Genomic DNA, 19,207 nt, shown 5'->3' on the forward strand with positions numbered 1-19,207 from the left:
TGGACCTGAGAGGGGCATACAACCTGATACGAATAAGGAAAGGGGATGAATGGAAAACCACCATGTTCACCCCTTTGGGGGCTTTTGAATATTTAGTTATGCCATTCGGATTGCAATCAGGCTCCGCCTGTTTTCAATCGCTCATGAACCATGTCCTGGGACCTTTGCTCTACAAGAATTGCGTGGCCTTCCTCGATGACGTGCTGATATATTCAGAGAATGAGGAGCAGCATGTAAAGGATGTCAGGGAAGTGCTGAGCCAGCTGCAAGCAAACCAGCTGTGGGTGAAATTGGAGAAGTGTCAGTTTCACACCAAGGAGGTGGAATTCCTGGGGTACCGCTTATCAGACAAGGGATTAGCCATGGATCCAGGCAAGGTCCAGGCGGTGCTGGAATGGAAGACACCGAAAACTAAAAAGGATGTGCAAAGGTTCTTAGGGTTTGGGAACTTTTACCGTAAATTCATCAAGAACTTTGCCCACTTAACGGCTCCCATCACGGACTGTCTAAGCAGCAAGAAGAAATTCGTTTGGACGGCGGAGGCGGAGCAAGCATTTGAGGAATTGAAAAGGGCATTCGCTTCGGAAGAACAGCTCCTGCATGTGGATTTACAAAAACCCATGAGAGTGGAAACTGATGCCTCAGACCGGGCGGTGGGGGCGGTGCTGCTTCAGCCAGGGAGCAATAAGTCGGAATGGAGACCGTGTGCCTTCTTTTCGCGTAAGCTGAACAAATCCGAGAGGAACTACACCGTATATGACCGAGAACTACTTGCCATTCACGAAGCGTTCCGGAGATGGAGACATTTACTAATTGGCGCACAGCATAAGGTGCAAGTGTGTACGGACCACAAGAATTTGGAGTATTGGAGAACGGCACGAGTGCTCAACCAACGACAAGTGAGGTGGGCCCAGGAGTTCTCCAAATTCCATTTTGAAATCTGCTATGTGCCAGGTCCAGAAAACATCAGAGCGGACGCTCTCTCACGCAAACCTGAATATTTGGAGGGGGAGGGAGCGCCTGAAGAGAGACATATTATCCCAGAGGACCACTGGGTGTGTGGGGCGGCCTGGGTGGGGCAAAGAGAACTGGTAGAGGGAACGGTAAATGATGAATACGCCCAGGATAAGCTCAGAGGTTTAAGGAGAGAGGGAGAAGACCCCGGAGGTTTTGAAGAAAGAAACGGGGCATTGTATTACAAAGGGGCACTATATATACCCGAAGGGGAATTGAGGGGGAGAGTACTCAAACAGCTGCACGACAACCCCACAGCGGGGCATTTTGGGCAACACAAGACCATGTGGTTGGTGACCAGGGAGTTTTGGTGGCCCAAGGTGAGGGAGGATGTACGGGAGTATGTGAGAAGGTGTGACCAATGCCAGAGAGCCAAAGGAGAAAGGCGGGCGCCAGCGGGGTTATTAGAACCGTTACCCACACCAGAACGACCGTGGGAGGCGGTATCGATAGATTTTATGACTGATCTGCCTAAATCCCAGGGGAAAACCGCCATACTAGTCGTAGTAGACCTGTTAACTAAGATGGGTCACTTTGTAGCTTGCTCACATGCAGTCACGGCGGAAGAGACAGCGAAATTGTTTGTAGAACATATTTTTAGGCTGCATGGCGCCCCCTTGAGGGTGGTCTCCGACAGAGGGAAACAGTTCACGTCCAGATTCTGGAGGAAACTTATGAGCTTGTTGCACGTAGAGGTCAACTTTTCGACTGCCAGGCACCCTGAGACCAATGGGCAGGTGGAGAGGGCAAACGGTATCCTCCAACAATACCTGAGGTGTTATGTCAATGACAGAGAGAACGATTGGGTCGAAAAGTTGGCGCTAGCGGAATTTGCTTACAATAATGCAGAGAATGTGTCCACCGGGATGAGCCCCTTTTTGGCTAATTATGGGTGCCACCCCAGGGCATTTCCAGGGGGAGGAGGGGAGAGATGGAGTGTCCCGGCCGCTGAACATTTTGTAGAAGAAATGGAAGCGATCCATCGTCAACTCCAACTCAACTTAGAAAGGGCCAAAGAAGAATATAAGAGGCAGGCAGACAAGAGCAGAAGGGAAGGTGAAACCATTAGGGTGGGGAGTCAGGTCTGGCTATCAACCCAAGGGTTGCCGTTCAAGGGGGGTTGCAAGAAATTGAGACCCAAAAGATTGGGACCATTTGAGGTCATCCAACAGGTCAACCCAGTGGCTTTCAGACTCCGGTTACCGAACCACATGAAACTGCACCCAGTATTCCACAGGTCATTACTGTCACCATATAGGGGGGAAGGTGAAGGGGTATCCACACGGGGGCCAGCCATAGAAGAAAGGGAAAGCAGCAACCATGTGGCGGAGATCATCGACTCCAGGTGGAAGGGTAATCAGGTGGAGTATTTGGTCGCGTGGGAAGGGGAACCGGAGTCGGAAAACACCTGGGTGACGGCAGAGGAGGTCCGTGACGAGATCTTGATCGAAACGTTCCACCAAAGGTTCCCCAGGAAACCTCAGCCAGTAGCGAGGTTCCGGAGGGAGTACTTTGGCACCACCGACGATGAGGAGGAACTGGAAGGATTCAGGGAATCGGAGTTGGAAGAAGGAACAGACTCCGATGAGGAGGAGTACTTGGAAACCGGAAACAGCAACAGGTGGAGGGAAGTGTTCGAAACTTCGGAAGATGAGGGAGGTTCCTTCAGGGGTTTTGCTCCCTCGCCTCCCGCAGAGGAGGGGAGGGAAGGGGGTGAAGGGGGCCCTGGAGGGGAGGTGGATGTCAGGGAACTGCCATCTGAGACGCAGGAGGTGAAAGGGCTCACGGAGGGTGAGAGAGACCATTCAGCTGGGGAGGGAACCAGCAGGGGGAGAAGTGGAGTTCCAAGGGAAAGTGAGTCGGAGGGAGGGCTCAGAGACACTTCAAGCGAGAACAGTGGGGAGGTTTCAGGACCTCCTATAGGGACACCCACTCCTCGCCGGAAACTGTCACGCCGAGAGTCCAGAAGACGCGTTTCCGTTAAGGAGCTTTTATGCTGGAAGAAGTTCCGTAAACGCCCACTGTCCGATTCAACGAGCGACTGATGGAGCCATGCTTAAGGAGCTCCGTCACAGACAGAGGTTTGTGGACTTAGCCAAACTCTGAGGGACTAGGATTTTACGCACAAGCAGCTCACCATCCCATCACAGACACCTATTCAAGTCAGATATATAATCAAATACCCAGTATACACTCAATGCCTATCAAATTACAGTCCAATTATATCCACCCCTTACGTTCCCCCAGTTTTCTCATCTAAACCCCATAAAGTTCTTCTTTTTTCCTTAATTGTAAGATGGTGGACGCCTCCTTCTCTATGCTCCTTTGTTTCCTCTGTCCTCCACCTCCCATTCAGAAACCCAATTAGACCCGTCGCCAACAGCAACAGCCGGTAAGAGGAGGGGTACAACACTTCTAGCTCCTCGACCGCAACTGCAAAGAGTATCGTGGGGAGGGGTTGGAATAATTGCAAACTCAATTTCAGATTGAGTACATTGTAGGCATTGACAAGGAGAGTGCAAACAATATTTCAAGCGTTTTCCTCTTTGTCCTCTCAACAGTTCAAAGCCTTCAACAGTGTCTCTGTAGTGTTTCCAACAGTCATACAGACACAATGAATCCTTGCACAAAACAGTGTTTCCTAAATAATGCTCCAATGGCGCCTCAACAATGAATACAAAGTTCCAAATTTCCTTCGAGTGTACTGAGTTCCGTGGGCATTAGAAACATTGTCTTATATCCCACAGATAAGTTTGTTTTATCTGCCTTTTGTCTGTGTCTCTTTTCCCTCTAGAGGTGATGAGACTCTTTCCCCTTTTTACTTACTCAGTATATTCTCTGACTCGCTGGTTCACTCATAACGCTTTTATCCTGCGCCATTTTCTCCGCCAGCGTCTGGTAGGATTTCCTTAACCCCAAAATCCTTAAAACGTTTCCGGAACCTCCTTGTTCTTCTGCTTCTATTCCAATTTCCTTTTTTTTTTTTTTAAGTCCAGGATTAACCTTATGCCTCAGAGTGCTTCACCGCTTCGCCTTTCGGAGCCTGTGGCATTGCTTTGCGGGTCTAGAATGGATCCTAGCGTTCGCATCTTCAATCCTGCTTCTTCCCCGAGCCCTGACAGGTCTGGTATGCACACAGGAGAGTCGCCTGAAACGCAGCCAGATCCCCCAGCCCCGAGGATTTACCTCCTCAGGTTTCGAGGTTCGCGGAGCCCTAGCATAACCTCTTTTTGCCTCACAAAGCTCAGGACCTCTCTGGAGAGTTGATCCTGCGCTCCTTCAAATGGCAGCGATAAAACCGGAAGTGACATAGTACAAATGTAAGTCAGGCAAGGGGAATCCACCTCTTTCTTTAACATCTATCAAAATTTTATATTTAATCCTCAGCTTCTTCCCCTACTATACAAATCTCGAAATGTCTTTTTGTCATTCTTTAAAGTAGTGCACATTGTTGATCAATGGAGTGGTTTGAAATAGAAATAATACATTAGTTAGGATTTTCATTTTGATAACGGACATTCCTCCCATCAACGATTACAGCCAAACTTCCAAGATAAACCACCGACAAACACGGACTTACTCTCACAGCAAAATCTGTACAACAAGCCTGATTGGGACTATAATACCGCAAAAGGGGCTTGGTACATCAAAATCTTCAAAAAGGTAATCCTAGAAAGAGTAAAAGCTGCTGGGCAACGCACCATAAATTGCACTAAAGTCCAGACCGTCCTACAAGGACCGAATGAACACCCATCAGTGTTGAATGGTTTCTTTAAATGTAAAGGTTCATCCTTGTTCCACTCAATGTGTATGTCTTTAAGGGGCCAGAGCAAGGGCCAGAGCAAGATAACAAGACCCAGCTTTACAGCTGTGAAACATAGCAGGTGCTGCTGAGTTGTATTTGATTAAGGTGTGTCAGCATTTGGGTGTAGTATATAAGGGGCAGCACCTAGCTCTCCCATTACCCTGGGGGATGGGTTGGGTCTGGTTTGGTTGTTAATGTATTTAGTGTAAAAGGAGCTTTTGTTTTCGTTATTAAAACCTTGTTTAAGTTATTTTTGAGTCCCTTTTTAATGCATGGTCTCCCCAGCAAGCTTTCCGCTGCGCTACCACACTGCAAACAGCCAACAATCAGACTACTACACCAGACTTACATCAGCCATAAAAACCGGGGGAGGGGGAGGGAGATAGATCCAGAAAATCCCCAGCATGAAGTAATCATAAAGGGATTCTTTAAAGACCACGCCACCCCAGATATCAGAAAAGCTTTGAACCTACATATCGGCTATGATGGAAAAAGCATAAGCGAAATCCTGTCAATAGCCAAGCTCCCGCTTTGACAGCTGCTTCGGTTGCCAGCTCACTCACTACCATGGAACTCTCTCTCCACCTTGATCTCCTTCTTGCCCTTTATATGCGACCAGTGGACCATCAGCTGTGGTGAGGACTGCAGGGCCTGCTCCCTTCCAAGGCCTTTTCCAACTGGCCCAGGCCCTCACAATCCCAGTTACAAAAGGACTCCTGTGGCAGTGCCTAGAGAATGGGGCTGGACTCATTTGGAACAAACTCTTGGGGAAGTGCGGGGTTGTTCTGCTATTGCCTCCCTGTTCCTGGTGTGGGCAAGTTCCACGGGGGGGATGCACTGGGACATCCAATCTCAGTGATCACTGGTAGGAGGAGGAGTTACGCTAAGACCAGACCATGTCATTACCAAGGAGGCAGCTTTAGTCATTGTTTGAAGACTACCCCTGCCTCCAAGTCTGGTCTTGACCGGGTGGATACTGGAATCAACAAGGGAAACCCACATGACCGGAAGGTGTTGCTGTGTAATGCCAGGTCAATGGTTAATAAGACCACTGCCATCCATGACTTGATCGTGGATGGAGGACTTGACCTGGCATGTGTAACAGAGACTTGGTTGGATGAAGCAGATGGGCCTGTCTTAGCTGCTGCTTGTCCACCAGGTTTCTCTTACACACAGCAACCCAGGTCTTACAAGGGGCTGCTCGGGACTTCGGGGAAAGCATGGCCTTCATGCGGCTGTCCCTGAATAAGTTTGGCCCAACTCATAGTCACGGACATGCCTTAGACCTGGTGTTCACCTCTAGTGACGTGGGTGATCTGACACTAAGTAAAAGTGAAACAAAAGAAGTGCCATGGTCAGATCACTTCCTGGTGCAACTGGACTTCTCCACGCCCCTTCCCCTCTGCAGGGAGGTGGGACCAATTTGGATGGTCCGCCCCCACCACTTAATGGATCCAAATGGTTTCCAGAGAATGGTAGGGGATGCTTTATCCCATGTTGATGGCATTTCAGCTGATTCCCTGGTGGCCCGCTGGAATGCGGAGTTAACCAGGGCTATCGACTGTCTGGCTCCAAAGCGCCCTCTCCGATTGCATGGAGCCCGGACAGCCCCATGGTTTTCTTCAGAGCTGAGGGCAAGGAAACAATCGCTGAGACTGCTAGAGCGTCGGTGGCAGAAAACTCATTCTGAATCAGACTGGACACAGGTTAGATCTCAACATCGAGCCTACCAAGTGGCGATAGCGATGGCGAAGAAGACTTTCTTCACCGCCTCTATTGCATCTGCAGAAAATAGTAGCAGGAGACTTTTTCAGGTGGCTTGCAATTTAACGGAACCACCTTTACCACCGGGGCCTTGTAAAGACCCCAAGATCTCCTGCAATGATTTTGCAAAGTTCTTTGCAGATAAAGTCACTCATATTTAGAAGGAGGTAGACACCACCATGGGAGCAGGGCTGGGGCGGGAGAGTGTGGGAGCCCTGTCTGGTCAAGTTGTATGGAATCAATTTCAATCCGTTACCCCCGAGGATGTGGACAGGCTGCTTGGACACATGAAACCAACCACCTGTCTCCTTGATCCTTGCCCATCCTGGCTAATAAAAGCAAGCCAGGAAGGGCTGGCTGATGGGCTCTGTGGGGTGGTGAATGCTTCCATCTGTGAGGGAGCATTCCTAGGCCCGCTGAAAGAGGCGGTCATTAAACCGCTTCTTAAAAAAACATCTTTAGACCCGGCCAGTATGACCAACTATCGCCCAGTCTCAAATCTTCCATTCTTGGGCAAGGTGATTGAGCAGGTGGTTGCTGAACAACTCAAGGCACGCCTGGAGGATGCGGACCATTTGGATCCCTTCCAATTGGGATTCAGGCTTCATCATGGGACTGAAACTGCCTTGGTTGCATTGCTTGATGAACTCTGGCGGGCTAGGGACAAAGGTGAGAGCTGCTTCCTAGTTCTGCTGGATCTCTCAGCGGCCTTTGATACAATCAGCCATAACATCCTTTTGGCCATCTAGAGGGGCTGGGAGCTGGGGGCACTGTTATACAGTGGTTCCGCTCCTTCCTCCTGGGCCGTGTCCAGAAAGTGGTGGTGGGGGATGAGTGTTCAGACCCCTGGGCCCTCACTTGTGGGGTGCCTCAGGGTTCCGTCCTCTCCCCCATGCTTTTTAACAGCTACATGCAGCTGCTGGGAGAGATTATCAGGGGGTTTGGACTGGGTGTCCATCAATATGCAGATGAGATCCAGCTCTACCTCTCTTTCAAATCAGAACCAGTGAAGGCGGTGATCATCCTGTGTGAGTGCCTGGAGGTGGTTGGAGGATGGATGGCGGCTAATGGATTGAGGTTGAATCCTGACAAAACAGAAGTACTGTTCTTGGGGGACAGGGGGCGGGTGTGTGTGGAGGACTCGCTGGTCCTCAATGGGGTAACTGTGCCCCTGAATGACCAGGTGTGCAGCCTGGGAGTCATTTTGGATTCACAGCTGTCCATGGAGGCACAGGTCAATTCTGTACCCAGGGCAGCTGTCTACCAGCTCCACCAGGTACACAGGCTGAAACCCTACCTGCCCACAGACTGTCTCGCCAGAGTGGTGCATGCTCTAGTTATCTCCTGCTTGGACTACTGCAATGCGCTCTACATGGGGCTACCTTTGAAGGTGACCCAAAAACTACAACTAATCCAGAATGTGGCAGCTAGACTGGTGACTGGGAGCGGCCGCCAAGACCATATAACACCGGTCTTGAAAGAACTACACTAGCCCCCAGTACGTTTCTGAGCACAATTCAAAGTGTTCGTGTTGACCTTTAAAGCCCTAAACGGCCTCGGCCCAGTATACCTGAAGAAGCGTCTCCACCCCCATCGTTCTGCCCGGACACTGAGGTCCAGCGCCGAGGGCCTTCCGGTGGTTCCCTCATTGCAAGAAGCAAAGCTACAGGGAACCAGGCAAAGGGCCTTCTCGGTAGTGGCGCCCGCCCTGTGGAACGCCCTCCCATCAGATGTCAAAGAGATAAACAACTACCAAACTTTTAGAAGACGTCTGAAGGCAGCCTTGTTCAGGGAAGTTTTTAACGTGTGACATTTTAATGTATTTTTAATCTTTGTTGGAACCTGCCCAGAGTGGCTGGGGAAACCCAGTGGACTGGGCTGGGGTTTCAGAGTAACCTCAACCCCTGGTTATTTCTCTCACATTCCCCTTCCCTGGTTCCTTTAATTTTCCCACCATTTCTGCAAATTCTTGTATATCCATTTAGATCACTTTCTCCCCTTATTCTTCATTTATTATATATTATACTGTTGACTTTACCTTAATGCTGCTAGCATTTTCACTTGTTTACAATTATCTTCCAGATACTCCACAAAGTTTTTCCACTCCTCTTTATATACATGATCTTCTTGCTCTCTTATCTTACTTGTTAGACCTGCTAACTCTGCATATTCTATCATTTTTAATTGCCAATCCTCCTTTTTAGGAACCTCACACACCCGCCATTTGGGAGCTAAGAAGATCCGAGCTGCTGTAGCGGCATACATAAATATTTTTTCCTGACCCTTGGGTACTTCAGTCTGTACCATAGCTGTCAACTTTCCCCTTTTCTTGCAAGGAATCCTATTCAGAATAAGGGAATTTCCCTTTAAAAAAAGGGAAACGTTGACAGCTATGGTCTGTACCATTCCCAGAAGCAATGCCTCTGGTTTTTTTTGGAATTTTAAGAAATCATTTACAGCCCTTATCTTTTGACAGTCTAATCGGTATAGCATGGGCCTCGTCTTGTTCAGGTGGGTTTTCGTGAAAATGAAAGTACAGTGCAAGATCCATCTGCCCTATTCTGGCATTAAAATTTCCTGCCAGAATTATGCAAGATTCAGGGTGCAGAGACGTACAGCTGTATAGAAAGTACAGAGATGTACTCTTCTAGCTTTGACCAGTTGCTCTTGAACAGTTGCTGGACCGTCTAGAAGGGCTGGGAGCTGGGGGCACTGTCATACAGTGGTTCCGCTCCTTCCTCCTGTGAGTGTCTGGAGGCGGTTGGAGGATGGATGAATCCTGACAAGACAGAAGTACTGTTTTTGGGGGACAGGAGGCGGGCAGGTGTGGAGGATTCCCTGGTCCTGAATGGGGTAACTGTGCCCCTGAAGGACCAGGTGCGCAGCCTGGGAGTCATTTTGGACTCACAGCTGTCCATGGAGGCACAGGTCAAATCTGTGTCCAGGGCAGCTGTCTACCAGCTCCATCTGGTACGTAGGCTGAGACCCTATCTGCCTGCGGACTGTCTCGCCAGAGTGGTGCATGCTCTGGTTATCTCCCGCTTGGATTACTGCAATGCGCTCTACGTGGGGCTACCTTTGAAGGTGACTCGGAAACTACAACTAATCCAGAATGCAGCAGCTAGACTGGTGACTGGGGGCGGCCGCCAAGACCATATAACACCGGTCTTGAAAGACCTACATTGGCTCCCAGTACGTTTCCGAGCACAATTCAAAGTGTTGGTGCTGACCTTTAAAGCCCTAAACGGCCTCGGTCCAGTATACCTGAAGGAGCGTCTCCACCCCCATCGTTCTGCCCGGACGCTGAGGTCCAGCGCCGAGGGCCTTCTGGCGGTTCCCTCATTGCGAGAAGCAAAGCTACAGGGAACCAGGCAGAGTGCCTTCTCGGTAGTGGCGCCCGCCCTGTGGAATGCCCTTCCAGCAGATGTCAAAGAGATAAACAACTACCTGACATTCAGAAGTACACTTAGCGGATGTTCACATTAGGATAAAATAGCACGATGGGCATTAGGTAGGTTTCTTCTGAACACCCCAGCCGGGCACCTCTGATTTACAGAGGTGCTTATGTTTCCAAATATATGGGCTCTGAACTGTGCAGGGAAGCAGCAAGCTTCACATCCTGGTCTTTGAGGTGACAGCTGGTTCTTGCTTGGAGTGCAATCAATTTGTTTTCCAGAATGAAATAGGATGGGAGGTAGATAGTATAGGAAGTTGCCTTATACTGAGTCAGACCACTGGTCCATCTAGCCCAGTGTTGCCTACTCTGACTAGCAGCAGCTCTCCAGGCTTTCAGGCAGGGGTGATTCCCAGCCCTACCTGGTGATGCCATAAGGGATTTTACCTCAGACTGTCTGCTTGCAAAGCAGGTAAGTGTTCTACCACTGAGATGCAGTCCTTGTGGGAAAACGTCTCTCTCCACCTATCATTCTTTCCCTGCAAACTCCCCAAGTCTGTTTTCTGTTGTTGTTGTTGCTGTTATTAGTAATTTTTTATTTATTGCATTTATACGCCACATTTTCCTCCAAGGAGCTCAATGGCATCTCATTTAATCCTTACAAAAACCCTGTGAGGTAGTTCAGGCTGAGAGGCAGCATCTCCGAGGGAACTTCATGGCCAACTGGGGTTTTGAGCCCTGTGTCCCACACCCTAGTCTAACCACTATACCAGGCACGTTCAACTCCCAAGAGACTGCGATCTACTCCCAGTATAAAAAAACTGGCAGTGATCTACCCATTGTCATTTGGGGGAGGAGGAGCATGCATGGGGTGGGTGGGTGGAAGAGGAAGATTGCCCAGAGTTGTTGAGCTTTTTGAAGGTGGAAATCTGACAGAGAATGAAATTGCCGCTATCCTTCCTAACGCAGCACAGTTTTGGGGGACTGGGGGGGTGGTGGAATCAAGGGATAACTCTCTTTAAAGACAAGATGAGAAGTCCTTACCCTGAGCAGGCAAAAACTAAGATTGCAATCTTCTAAAGTAATTTGTGCTGGCAAAGACAGAATTTTTGAAAATGTAATCTGGGCTGTTTGACCCAATGAAATCATAGAGTCAAAGAATGGTAAAGTTGAAAGGGACCTCAGTCCAGTGCAACTCCTGCAATGTATTAACCACAGCTCAGGAATCCCTGGCAGATGGCCATCCAGGCTCTGTTTCAAAACCCCAAATGAAGGAGAGTCCACCACCTTCTGAGGGAATCTGTTTCACTGTTGAACAGCTCTTACTGTAAGAAAGCTCTTCCTGATGTTTAGTTGAAATCTCCTTTCTTGGAATTTGAATGTATTTGTTCAGGGCTTTCTGGATCAAGAAAAAACAAGCTTGATCCATCTCACCTGTGATAGCCCTTCAGATGGCTCTCATGTCAGCTCTCCACCTTCTCTTCTCCAGGATAAACATTCCTAACTCCCTTGACTGTTCCTCTTTGGGCTTGGTTTCCAGGTCCTTGATCATACTGATCACCCTCCTCTGCACACATCCTAGCTTGCCAATATACTGTACTTCTTAAACTGTGCTGATGATAACTGAATTCAGGACTCCCAGCAGGGTCTGACTAAGGCAGAATAGGGTGGGACCATTACTTCCCTTGATTTCTGCTGATGCAGCAGAGAATAGCATTGGTTTTTTTGCTGCTTCATCACACCATTGGCTCATGTTGTTGTTCTGCTTTCAAGCCAGGGGTACACCATTCTATATTTGTGCATTGGGAATGAAATCTACAGTCATCTTCTGATTTGCATTCAATCACACACACCACAAACACACAAAAAGATGATTTACCTTCAGCTGCCCTCTTGAAAAAGACTTTGCAGCTCCCGCAGGTGAGTGCTCCATAATGGCACCCAGAAGCTTTGTCCCCACAGATCAAGCATGTCTTCTGTGGTGGGAAGTAATAGTCAATGGGCAGAACATGGTCTCTTGCAGACTGCAACCTTTGGAAGCAAAAGAGAGAGAAGGGCAAAGCATCAGATGTTGGCAAATGCATAAGAACTACTGGATATTAAAGAATATTCCAAAAAAAATGTTTATTAGCGTGAACCTGAAAGAGAAATATCTTAAGACAATATTCTACTGGTACTTAACTCCATGTAGAATTAGTAACACTTTTGGCCAAAACATACATTGTTGAAGGTGTAACAGAATTAAGGCAGGGGGTGGACTAGATGAGTCTAGGGATTTATTTATTTTTTAAATAATGCCTTTTTGGACAGAAGTACTGAATTTTATGTACAGACTATGATCTCCCAAGAAACCCTAAAATAGCTCTCGTTTCGATACTTCATTCTGAAGTCATTGATACCGATTACTGTACTGCTAACAACAGGAAACAGTGCATTGCACAAAAAATGGGGAAATAAAGGACCCTGCCCCGATAAATGATTGGTTAAGAAAACCTCTGCAAACTGTCTTAATGAGAAAGCTTACATATGAAAGAAACACAGTACTTAATAATCAAGAAAATAAATGTATTGAGAGGTTGGCCTTATTTTTACCTTTGTGGAATGGCAGCGTAAATGACAATATTTTTCATATTGATCACTCTCCTCTGCACACATTCCAGCTTGTCAATATCCTCCTTAAACTTTGGCACTCAGAACTGGACACAGGACTCCAGGTGGGGCCTGACCAAGGCAGAATAAAAGTGATACTATGACTTCCCTTGATCTGGACACTTGACTTCTGTTGATGCAGCCTTAAATTGCATCAGCTTTTATTCCTGCTGCGTCGCCTGATTGGCTCACATTAAGTTTATCATTTCCTTTTTGGTATTTATTAACTTTTGGAATGGACTAATACAGTGGTTCTCAAAGTGGGTGGTACTACCCAGAGGGGCAGTGGTGTCAGCAGAGGGATGCTGGAAGTGTCCAGAGTGGCTGGGGCAACCCAGTCAGATGGGTGGCATATAAATAATAAAATTATTATTATTATTATTAACCATCAGACTATACACTTCCGGGTCAACCATGAACATGAAAGCAGCTTCACCAAGACAAGGAAGATTCGAATGGAGTAAAAAGGGGAGTAGCGAAGGCAATGCAGCCCCCTGTAACTCCCAGATTGCAAGGGATGATGAAGATAACCCATGCACTGTGAGGTTTGGAGCTTACAGGGTTAACAGCTCTGTGTGTGTCCTGCATCTGGGGAGGAGCTTTTCCCTACATTTGGAGAAAGCTGAGTTCTTTGTCTGTGAGTTACTTTTTCTGCCAAGAGGCAGACACACCATGCCTGCCGTCTGGGATGGTCTGTTTGTTATTTTATCATTCTTATGTAAATAAAGCTGTTAGAGGAACAACAGTGTGTGGACTCTCTCTCTTCTGCAAACTCACTCACACAAGAAGCATGCGCTGTGCCGCTCTGCTGCAAGTCCAGGAATTCTGTTGCTGTGGAAACATACCGAACCCGATCCCATTTTAGACAGGTCCAAGTGGCACAGTGCAGGCAGACATCAGAGCTGGCTCCATATTGAGAAGCCTTGGACAGCAGAAAAGTAAGCAGCTGACCTCCTGTTGTTGTTGTTGTTGTTGTTGTTGTTGTTGTTGTTGTTTAGTCGTTTAGTCGTGTCCGACTCTTCGTGACCCCATGGACCAGAGCACGCCAGGCACTCCTGTCTTCCACTGCCTCCCACAGTTTGGTCAGGCTTATGTTTGTAGCTTCGAGAACACTGTCCAACCATCTCGTCCTCTGTCGTCCCCTTCTCCTTGTGCCCTCCATCTTTCCCAACATCAGGGTCTTTTCCAGGGAGTCGTCTCTTCTCATGAGGTGGCCAAAGTATTGGAGCCTCAGCTTCAGGATCTGTCCTTCCAGTGAGCACTCAGGGCTGATTTCCCTAAGAATGGATAGGGTTTGATCTTCTTGCAGTCCATGGGACTCTCAAGAGTCTCCTCCAGCACCATAATTCAAAAGCATCAATTCTTCGGCGATCAGCCTTCTTGATGGTCCAGCTCTCACTTCCATACATCACTACTGGGAAAACCATGGCTTTAACTATACAGACCTTTGTTGGCAAGGTGATGTCTCTGCTTTTTAAGATGCTGTCTAGGTTTCTCATTGCTTTTCTCCCAAGAAGCAGGCATCTTTTAATTTCGTGACTGCTGTCACCATCTGCAGTGATCATGGATCCCAAGAAAGTAAAATCTCTCACTGCCTCCAATTCTTCCCCTTCTATTTGCCAGGAGGTGATGGGACCAGTGGCCATGATCTTCGTTTTTTTGATGTTGAGCTTCAGACCATATTTTGCACTCTCCTCTTTCACCCTCATTAAAAGGTTCTTTAATTCCTCCTCACTTTCTGCCATCAAGGTTGTGTCATCTGCATATCTGAGGTTGTTGATATTTCTTCCGGCAATCTTAATTCCAGCTTGGGATTCATCCAGTCCAGCCTTTCGCATGATGAATTCTGCATATAAGTTAAATAACCAGGGAGACAATATACAGCCTTGCCGTACTCCTTTCCCAATTTTGAACCAATCAGTTGTTCCATATCCAGTTCTAACTGTAGCTTCTTGTCCCACATAGAGATTTCTCAGGAGATAGATGAGGTGATCAGGCACTCCCATTTCTTTAAGAACTTGCCATAGTTTGCTGTGGTCGACACAGTCAAAGGCTTTTGCATAGTCAATGAAGCAGAAGTAGATGTCTTTCTGGAACTCTCTAGCTTTCTCCATAATCCAGCGCATGTTTGCAATTTGGTCTCTGGTTCCTCTGCCCCTTCGAAATCCAGCTTGCACTTCTGGGAGTTCTTGGTCCACATAATGCTTAAGCCTGCCTTGTAGAATTTTAAGCATAACCTTGCTAGCATGTGAAATGAGTGCAATTGTGCGGTAGTTGGAGCATTCTTTGGCACTGCCCTTCTTTGGGATTGGGATGTAGACTAATCTTCTCCAATCCTCTGGCCACTGCTGAGTTTTCAAAATTTGCTGGCATATTGAGTGTAGCACCTTGACAGCATCATCGTTTAAAATTTTAAATAGTTCAGCTGGAATATCATCACTTCCACTGGCCTTGTTATTAGCAGTGCTTTCTAAGGCCCATTTGACTTCACTCTCCAGTATGTCTGGCTCAAGGTCAGCAACCACACTACCTGGGGTGGTATATATTATTTATTTATTTATTTATTCAAATTTTACAAAATAGAAAACGTAAATTTACAAAATAGAGATTATTATAACAGCGATTAACAAACTAAAATTCTAACAACAGTTAACAAACTAAAAAACACACACATAGAAAGAAGACTAAAAAGGGTACAAAATGCAAAAACAACAACAAAAAAACAGGCAGTTGAGAAAGAAATTTAAAAAGAAAAGATATCCATTTTTCAATATCCTTGGACTCATTTACTTATTTCCTTGACCTCCTCTCACCTCCCCTTTTTGTATTCCCATTCACAAAGACATTTCAGCAAATCCTTACCCTCTTTCAACCATCTTTACTCTATATCTTAACCTATTACAACTATATATTTTCATCCATTATCAATCCATATTTGCATATCCTTGTTAATCGTGATACCAATACCACTTATTTTCAATCCAACATCATTTTAGCATTCATTAATTTTACAGTATTTCTGCAAATAGTCTTTAAATTTCTTCCAGTCTTCTTCCACCAACTCTTCTCCCTGGTCTCGGATTCTGCCAGTCATTTCTGCCAATTCCATATACTCGATCACCTTCGTCTGCCACTCTTCCAGTGTGGGTAGATCTTGTGTCTTCCAATACTTTGCAATCAGTATTCTTGCTGCTGTTGTTGCATACATAAAGAAAGTTCTATCCTTCTTTGGCACCAATTGGCCGACTATGCCCAAGAGAAAGGCCTCTGGTTTCTTCGGGAAGGTATATTTTGGGATCTAACAGTTCTGTTTCCAATTTTGATTTTTCCACCTGGAAGCCAATTCTTTTATCCAATACCTGGGGTGGTATAATTCTTCTGTGTATTCTTGCCACCTCTTCTTGATGTCTTCTGCTTCTATTAGGTCCTTTCCACTTTTGTCTTTTATTATGGTAATCTTTGTACGAAATGTTCTTTTCACATCTCCAATTTTCTTGAACAGATCTCTGGTTTTTCCCATTCTATTGTTTTCCTCTATTTCTTTGCATTGCTCGTTTAAGAAGGCCTTCTTGTCTCTCCTTGCTATTTTTTTTGGAAATCTGCATTCAATTTCCTGTATCTTCCACTATCTCCCTCGCATTTTGCTTGCCTTCTCTCCCCCGTAATTTGTAAGGCCTTATTGGACAGCCACTTTGCTTTCTTGCATTTCCTTTTCATTGGGATGGTTTTAGTTGCTGCCTCCTGTATAATGTTATGAGCCTCCATCCATAGTTCTTCAGGCACTCTGTCCACCAAATCTAAATCCTTAAACCTGTTCCTCACTTCTACTGTGTATTCATAAGGGATTTGACTTAGATTGTATCTTACCGGCCCAGTGGTTTTTCCTACTTTCTTCAGTTTAAGCTTGAATTTTGCTATAAGAAGCTGATGATCTGAGCAACAGAAAAAAGGGAGCAAGTGCATAAAGAGCAGCTGGCAGACCAGATGCCCATGCTGGAAATGAGACAGAAGGAATCCTTTTTGAGATTTTGTGGAGTTGTGGAACAAGGATGAAAATATTAAAGAGAGACTGCCTATAGGATTAGTGGAACTCTTGAGGAAGAAAAAAGAAGAGATGCTGGAGGCTATTGACAGAGCTTTTGAGTTAGATCTGCATTTGCCAGAATGAAGAAGCTACCAGGGGATTGCCTGGTGGAATTTTCCTCCAGAGGAATCAGAGACAAAATTCTCAAAAGACAATGTGGTAAGAATTCACCTCTACAAAACCTCCGTTTGTTACTTGGGTTAGGGACCACCTTTTCAATAAACCACAGAACAAAGGAAACAATTTCAAGTCCAGCATCCAGATTAAGGGACCCAGCATTTTTATTTATTTTATCTATTGCAATAGGACAGCCCTCAACCCAACGTGCCAGTTGAGAAGGTCTGCCCCAAGGCACTTCGGTACTAAAGCTTATGTGGTAGTTCAAACACAGCAAAAAAAGAGCCATAAAACATCTCCACATACGTCAGGAAAGGTTACGGGTCATAGAAAACATGTATGGTGTCTTCCTGCTCTCTATTTCCCCGGCTATCACCTTGGTGTAAGGCTGGGCGATATCTGGTTTTCAATAGCATGATATATCACCAGCTAAACATCACGATATCTCGATATATCACTGGTCCTGAAAGACCTACATTGGCTCCCAGTACGTTTCTGGGCAAAATTCAAAGTGTTGGTGCTGACCTTTAAAGCCCTAAACTGCTTCGGTCCAGTATACCTGAAGGAGCGTCTCCACCCCCATCGTTCTGCCCAGACACTGAGGTCCAGAGCCGAGGGCCTTCCGGCAGTTCCCTCACTACGAGAAGCCAAGTTACAGGGAAGTAGGCAGAGGGCCTTCTCGGTAGTGGCACCCGCCCTGTGGAACGCCCTCCCACCAGATGTCAAAGAGAAAAGTAACTACCAAACTTTTAGAAGACATCTGAAGGCAGCCCTGTTCAGGGAAGTTTTTAACGTGTGACATTTTAATGTATTTTTAATCTTTGTTGGAAGCCGCCCAGAGTGGCTGGGGAAACCCAGCCAGATGGGCAGGGTACAAATTATTTATTTATTTATTTATTTATTTTATTGTTATTATATATGTGAGAAGCGAAGTTACAGGGAACCAGGTAGAGGGCCTTCTCGATAGCAGCGCCCGCCCTGTGGAATGCCCTCCCTTCAGATGTCAAGGAAATAAACAACTATCTGACTTTTAGAAGGCATCTGAAGGCAGCCCTGTTTAAGGAATCTTTTAATATTTGACAAATTATTGTATTTTAGTATTTTACTGGAAACCATCCAGAGTGGCTGGGGAAACCCAGCCAGATGGGTGGGGTATAAATAAAAAATTAAAAATAATAATAATAATATATCCTCGGCGGTGGAGGGCCCTGCCGGGCTTCCCTGCAACAATGAAGGGCCCTGCTGTGCCTCCCCACAAAAGCAGAAGGATTCACCAGGCATCCCTGCGGGAGGAGGAGCGCCTCACCACGCCTATCCACGATGGAGGGCCTAGCCGGGAACCCTTGTGGAGGAGAAGGCCCCCACCGTGCCTCCCCACAGTGGTGGAGGGCCTCACCGCATCTCTCTGCAACAGCTAATGCCCTTACCGCGCATATCCACTACGGCAAAGGGCCTCATTGGTTCTCCCCACGGCAGAGGAGGTCCTTGCTGTGCAGCCCCGTGACGGAGTAGGGCCACACCACGACTATCCCTGGCAGCAGAGGGCCTGGCCACACCTTTCTACAGTGACGGAGGGTGCGCTTCCCTGGGGCGGCAGAGAGCTTTGCCTCACCTCCCCACGATGGTAGAGGGCCTTGCTGCACCTCCCCATGGCAGTTGAGGGATTTAAAATGTAAAGTAGTAGATTTCATAAAACATATTAAATAAACTTCCATATAATATATTTAACATATTTTCAACTAATTTAAGAATAGTTCAAGTGATTTACTAGTCAAGTTGCATCTGCTTCCCCACTCAGAGGTCTAAGTACAATCTATGCATGCATAAACCCCACTGAGTTCAACTAAACTTACTTCTACTTTCCTGGGAGTAAGCCCCATTGAATTCAGTAGGGCTTGCTTGTGAGTAGACACATGTTTGCTTGTACCCTCCCTATCATTCTTTTTTAAATTTTATTTTTATTTCATTTTAATACACCACATACAAAAGAGAAATATGAAAATAAACAAATATCCATCATCTCCTAGCAACTAAGAAAAAGAAAGAAAAAGAAAACACTCACCCTCCCCATCATTATCACACAGTACCCAACCTCCCATTTCAGCAGAAGGCAGCCAGTTAAATCTTCTCCCATTTCCCCCTGACACAGAAGCCACCCCCCCAAAAAAACCTCACCCCACCAATCTCTCCCTTTTTATCAAAGGGGAGGGCAAGCAAGCAAAGACTTAATCTCATTTAAATAAATAAATAACCTTCCTTTTTAATATGGAGGAAAGCTATTTAGGAAGAAAATAAAAATAAAAGCACTTGCTCCCTTTTTTTCAATCCAATCCAATCAATCCTTTATTAGACACAGCAAACCACACATTATAAAACAAAC

The 19,207-nt window shown here is 46.5% G+C and overlaps 1 protein-coding gene across 1 annotated transcript in view; it reads right to left on the bottom strand.

The window, feature by feature from the left end:
* The window catches only part of LOC128406030 (androgen receptor-like), a 434,506-nt gene that overhangs the window by 340,259 nt on the left and 75,040 nt on the right, over positions 1-19,207 (bottom strand). The window contains exon 2 of the mRNA XM_053373087.1: positions 11,857-12,008. Coding sequence (XP_053229062.1) covers positions 11,857-12,008 — 152 coding nt within the window. The remainder of the gene's footprint in view (positions 1-11,856; positions 12,009-19,207) is intronic.

Source organism: Podarcis raffonei, chromosome W, assembly GCF_027172205.1.
Source record: "Podarcis raffonei isolate rPodRaf1 chromosome W, rPodRaf1.pri, whole genome shotgun sequence".
NCBI classification, from domain to species: domain Eukaryota; kingdom Metazoa; phylum Chordata; class Lepidosauria; order Squamata; family Lacertidae; genus Podarcis; species Podarcis raffonei.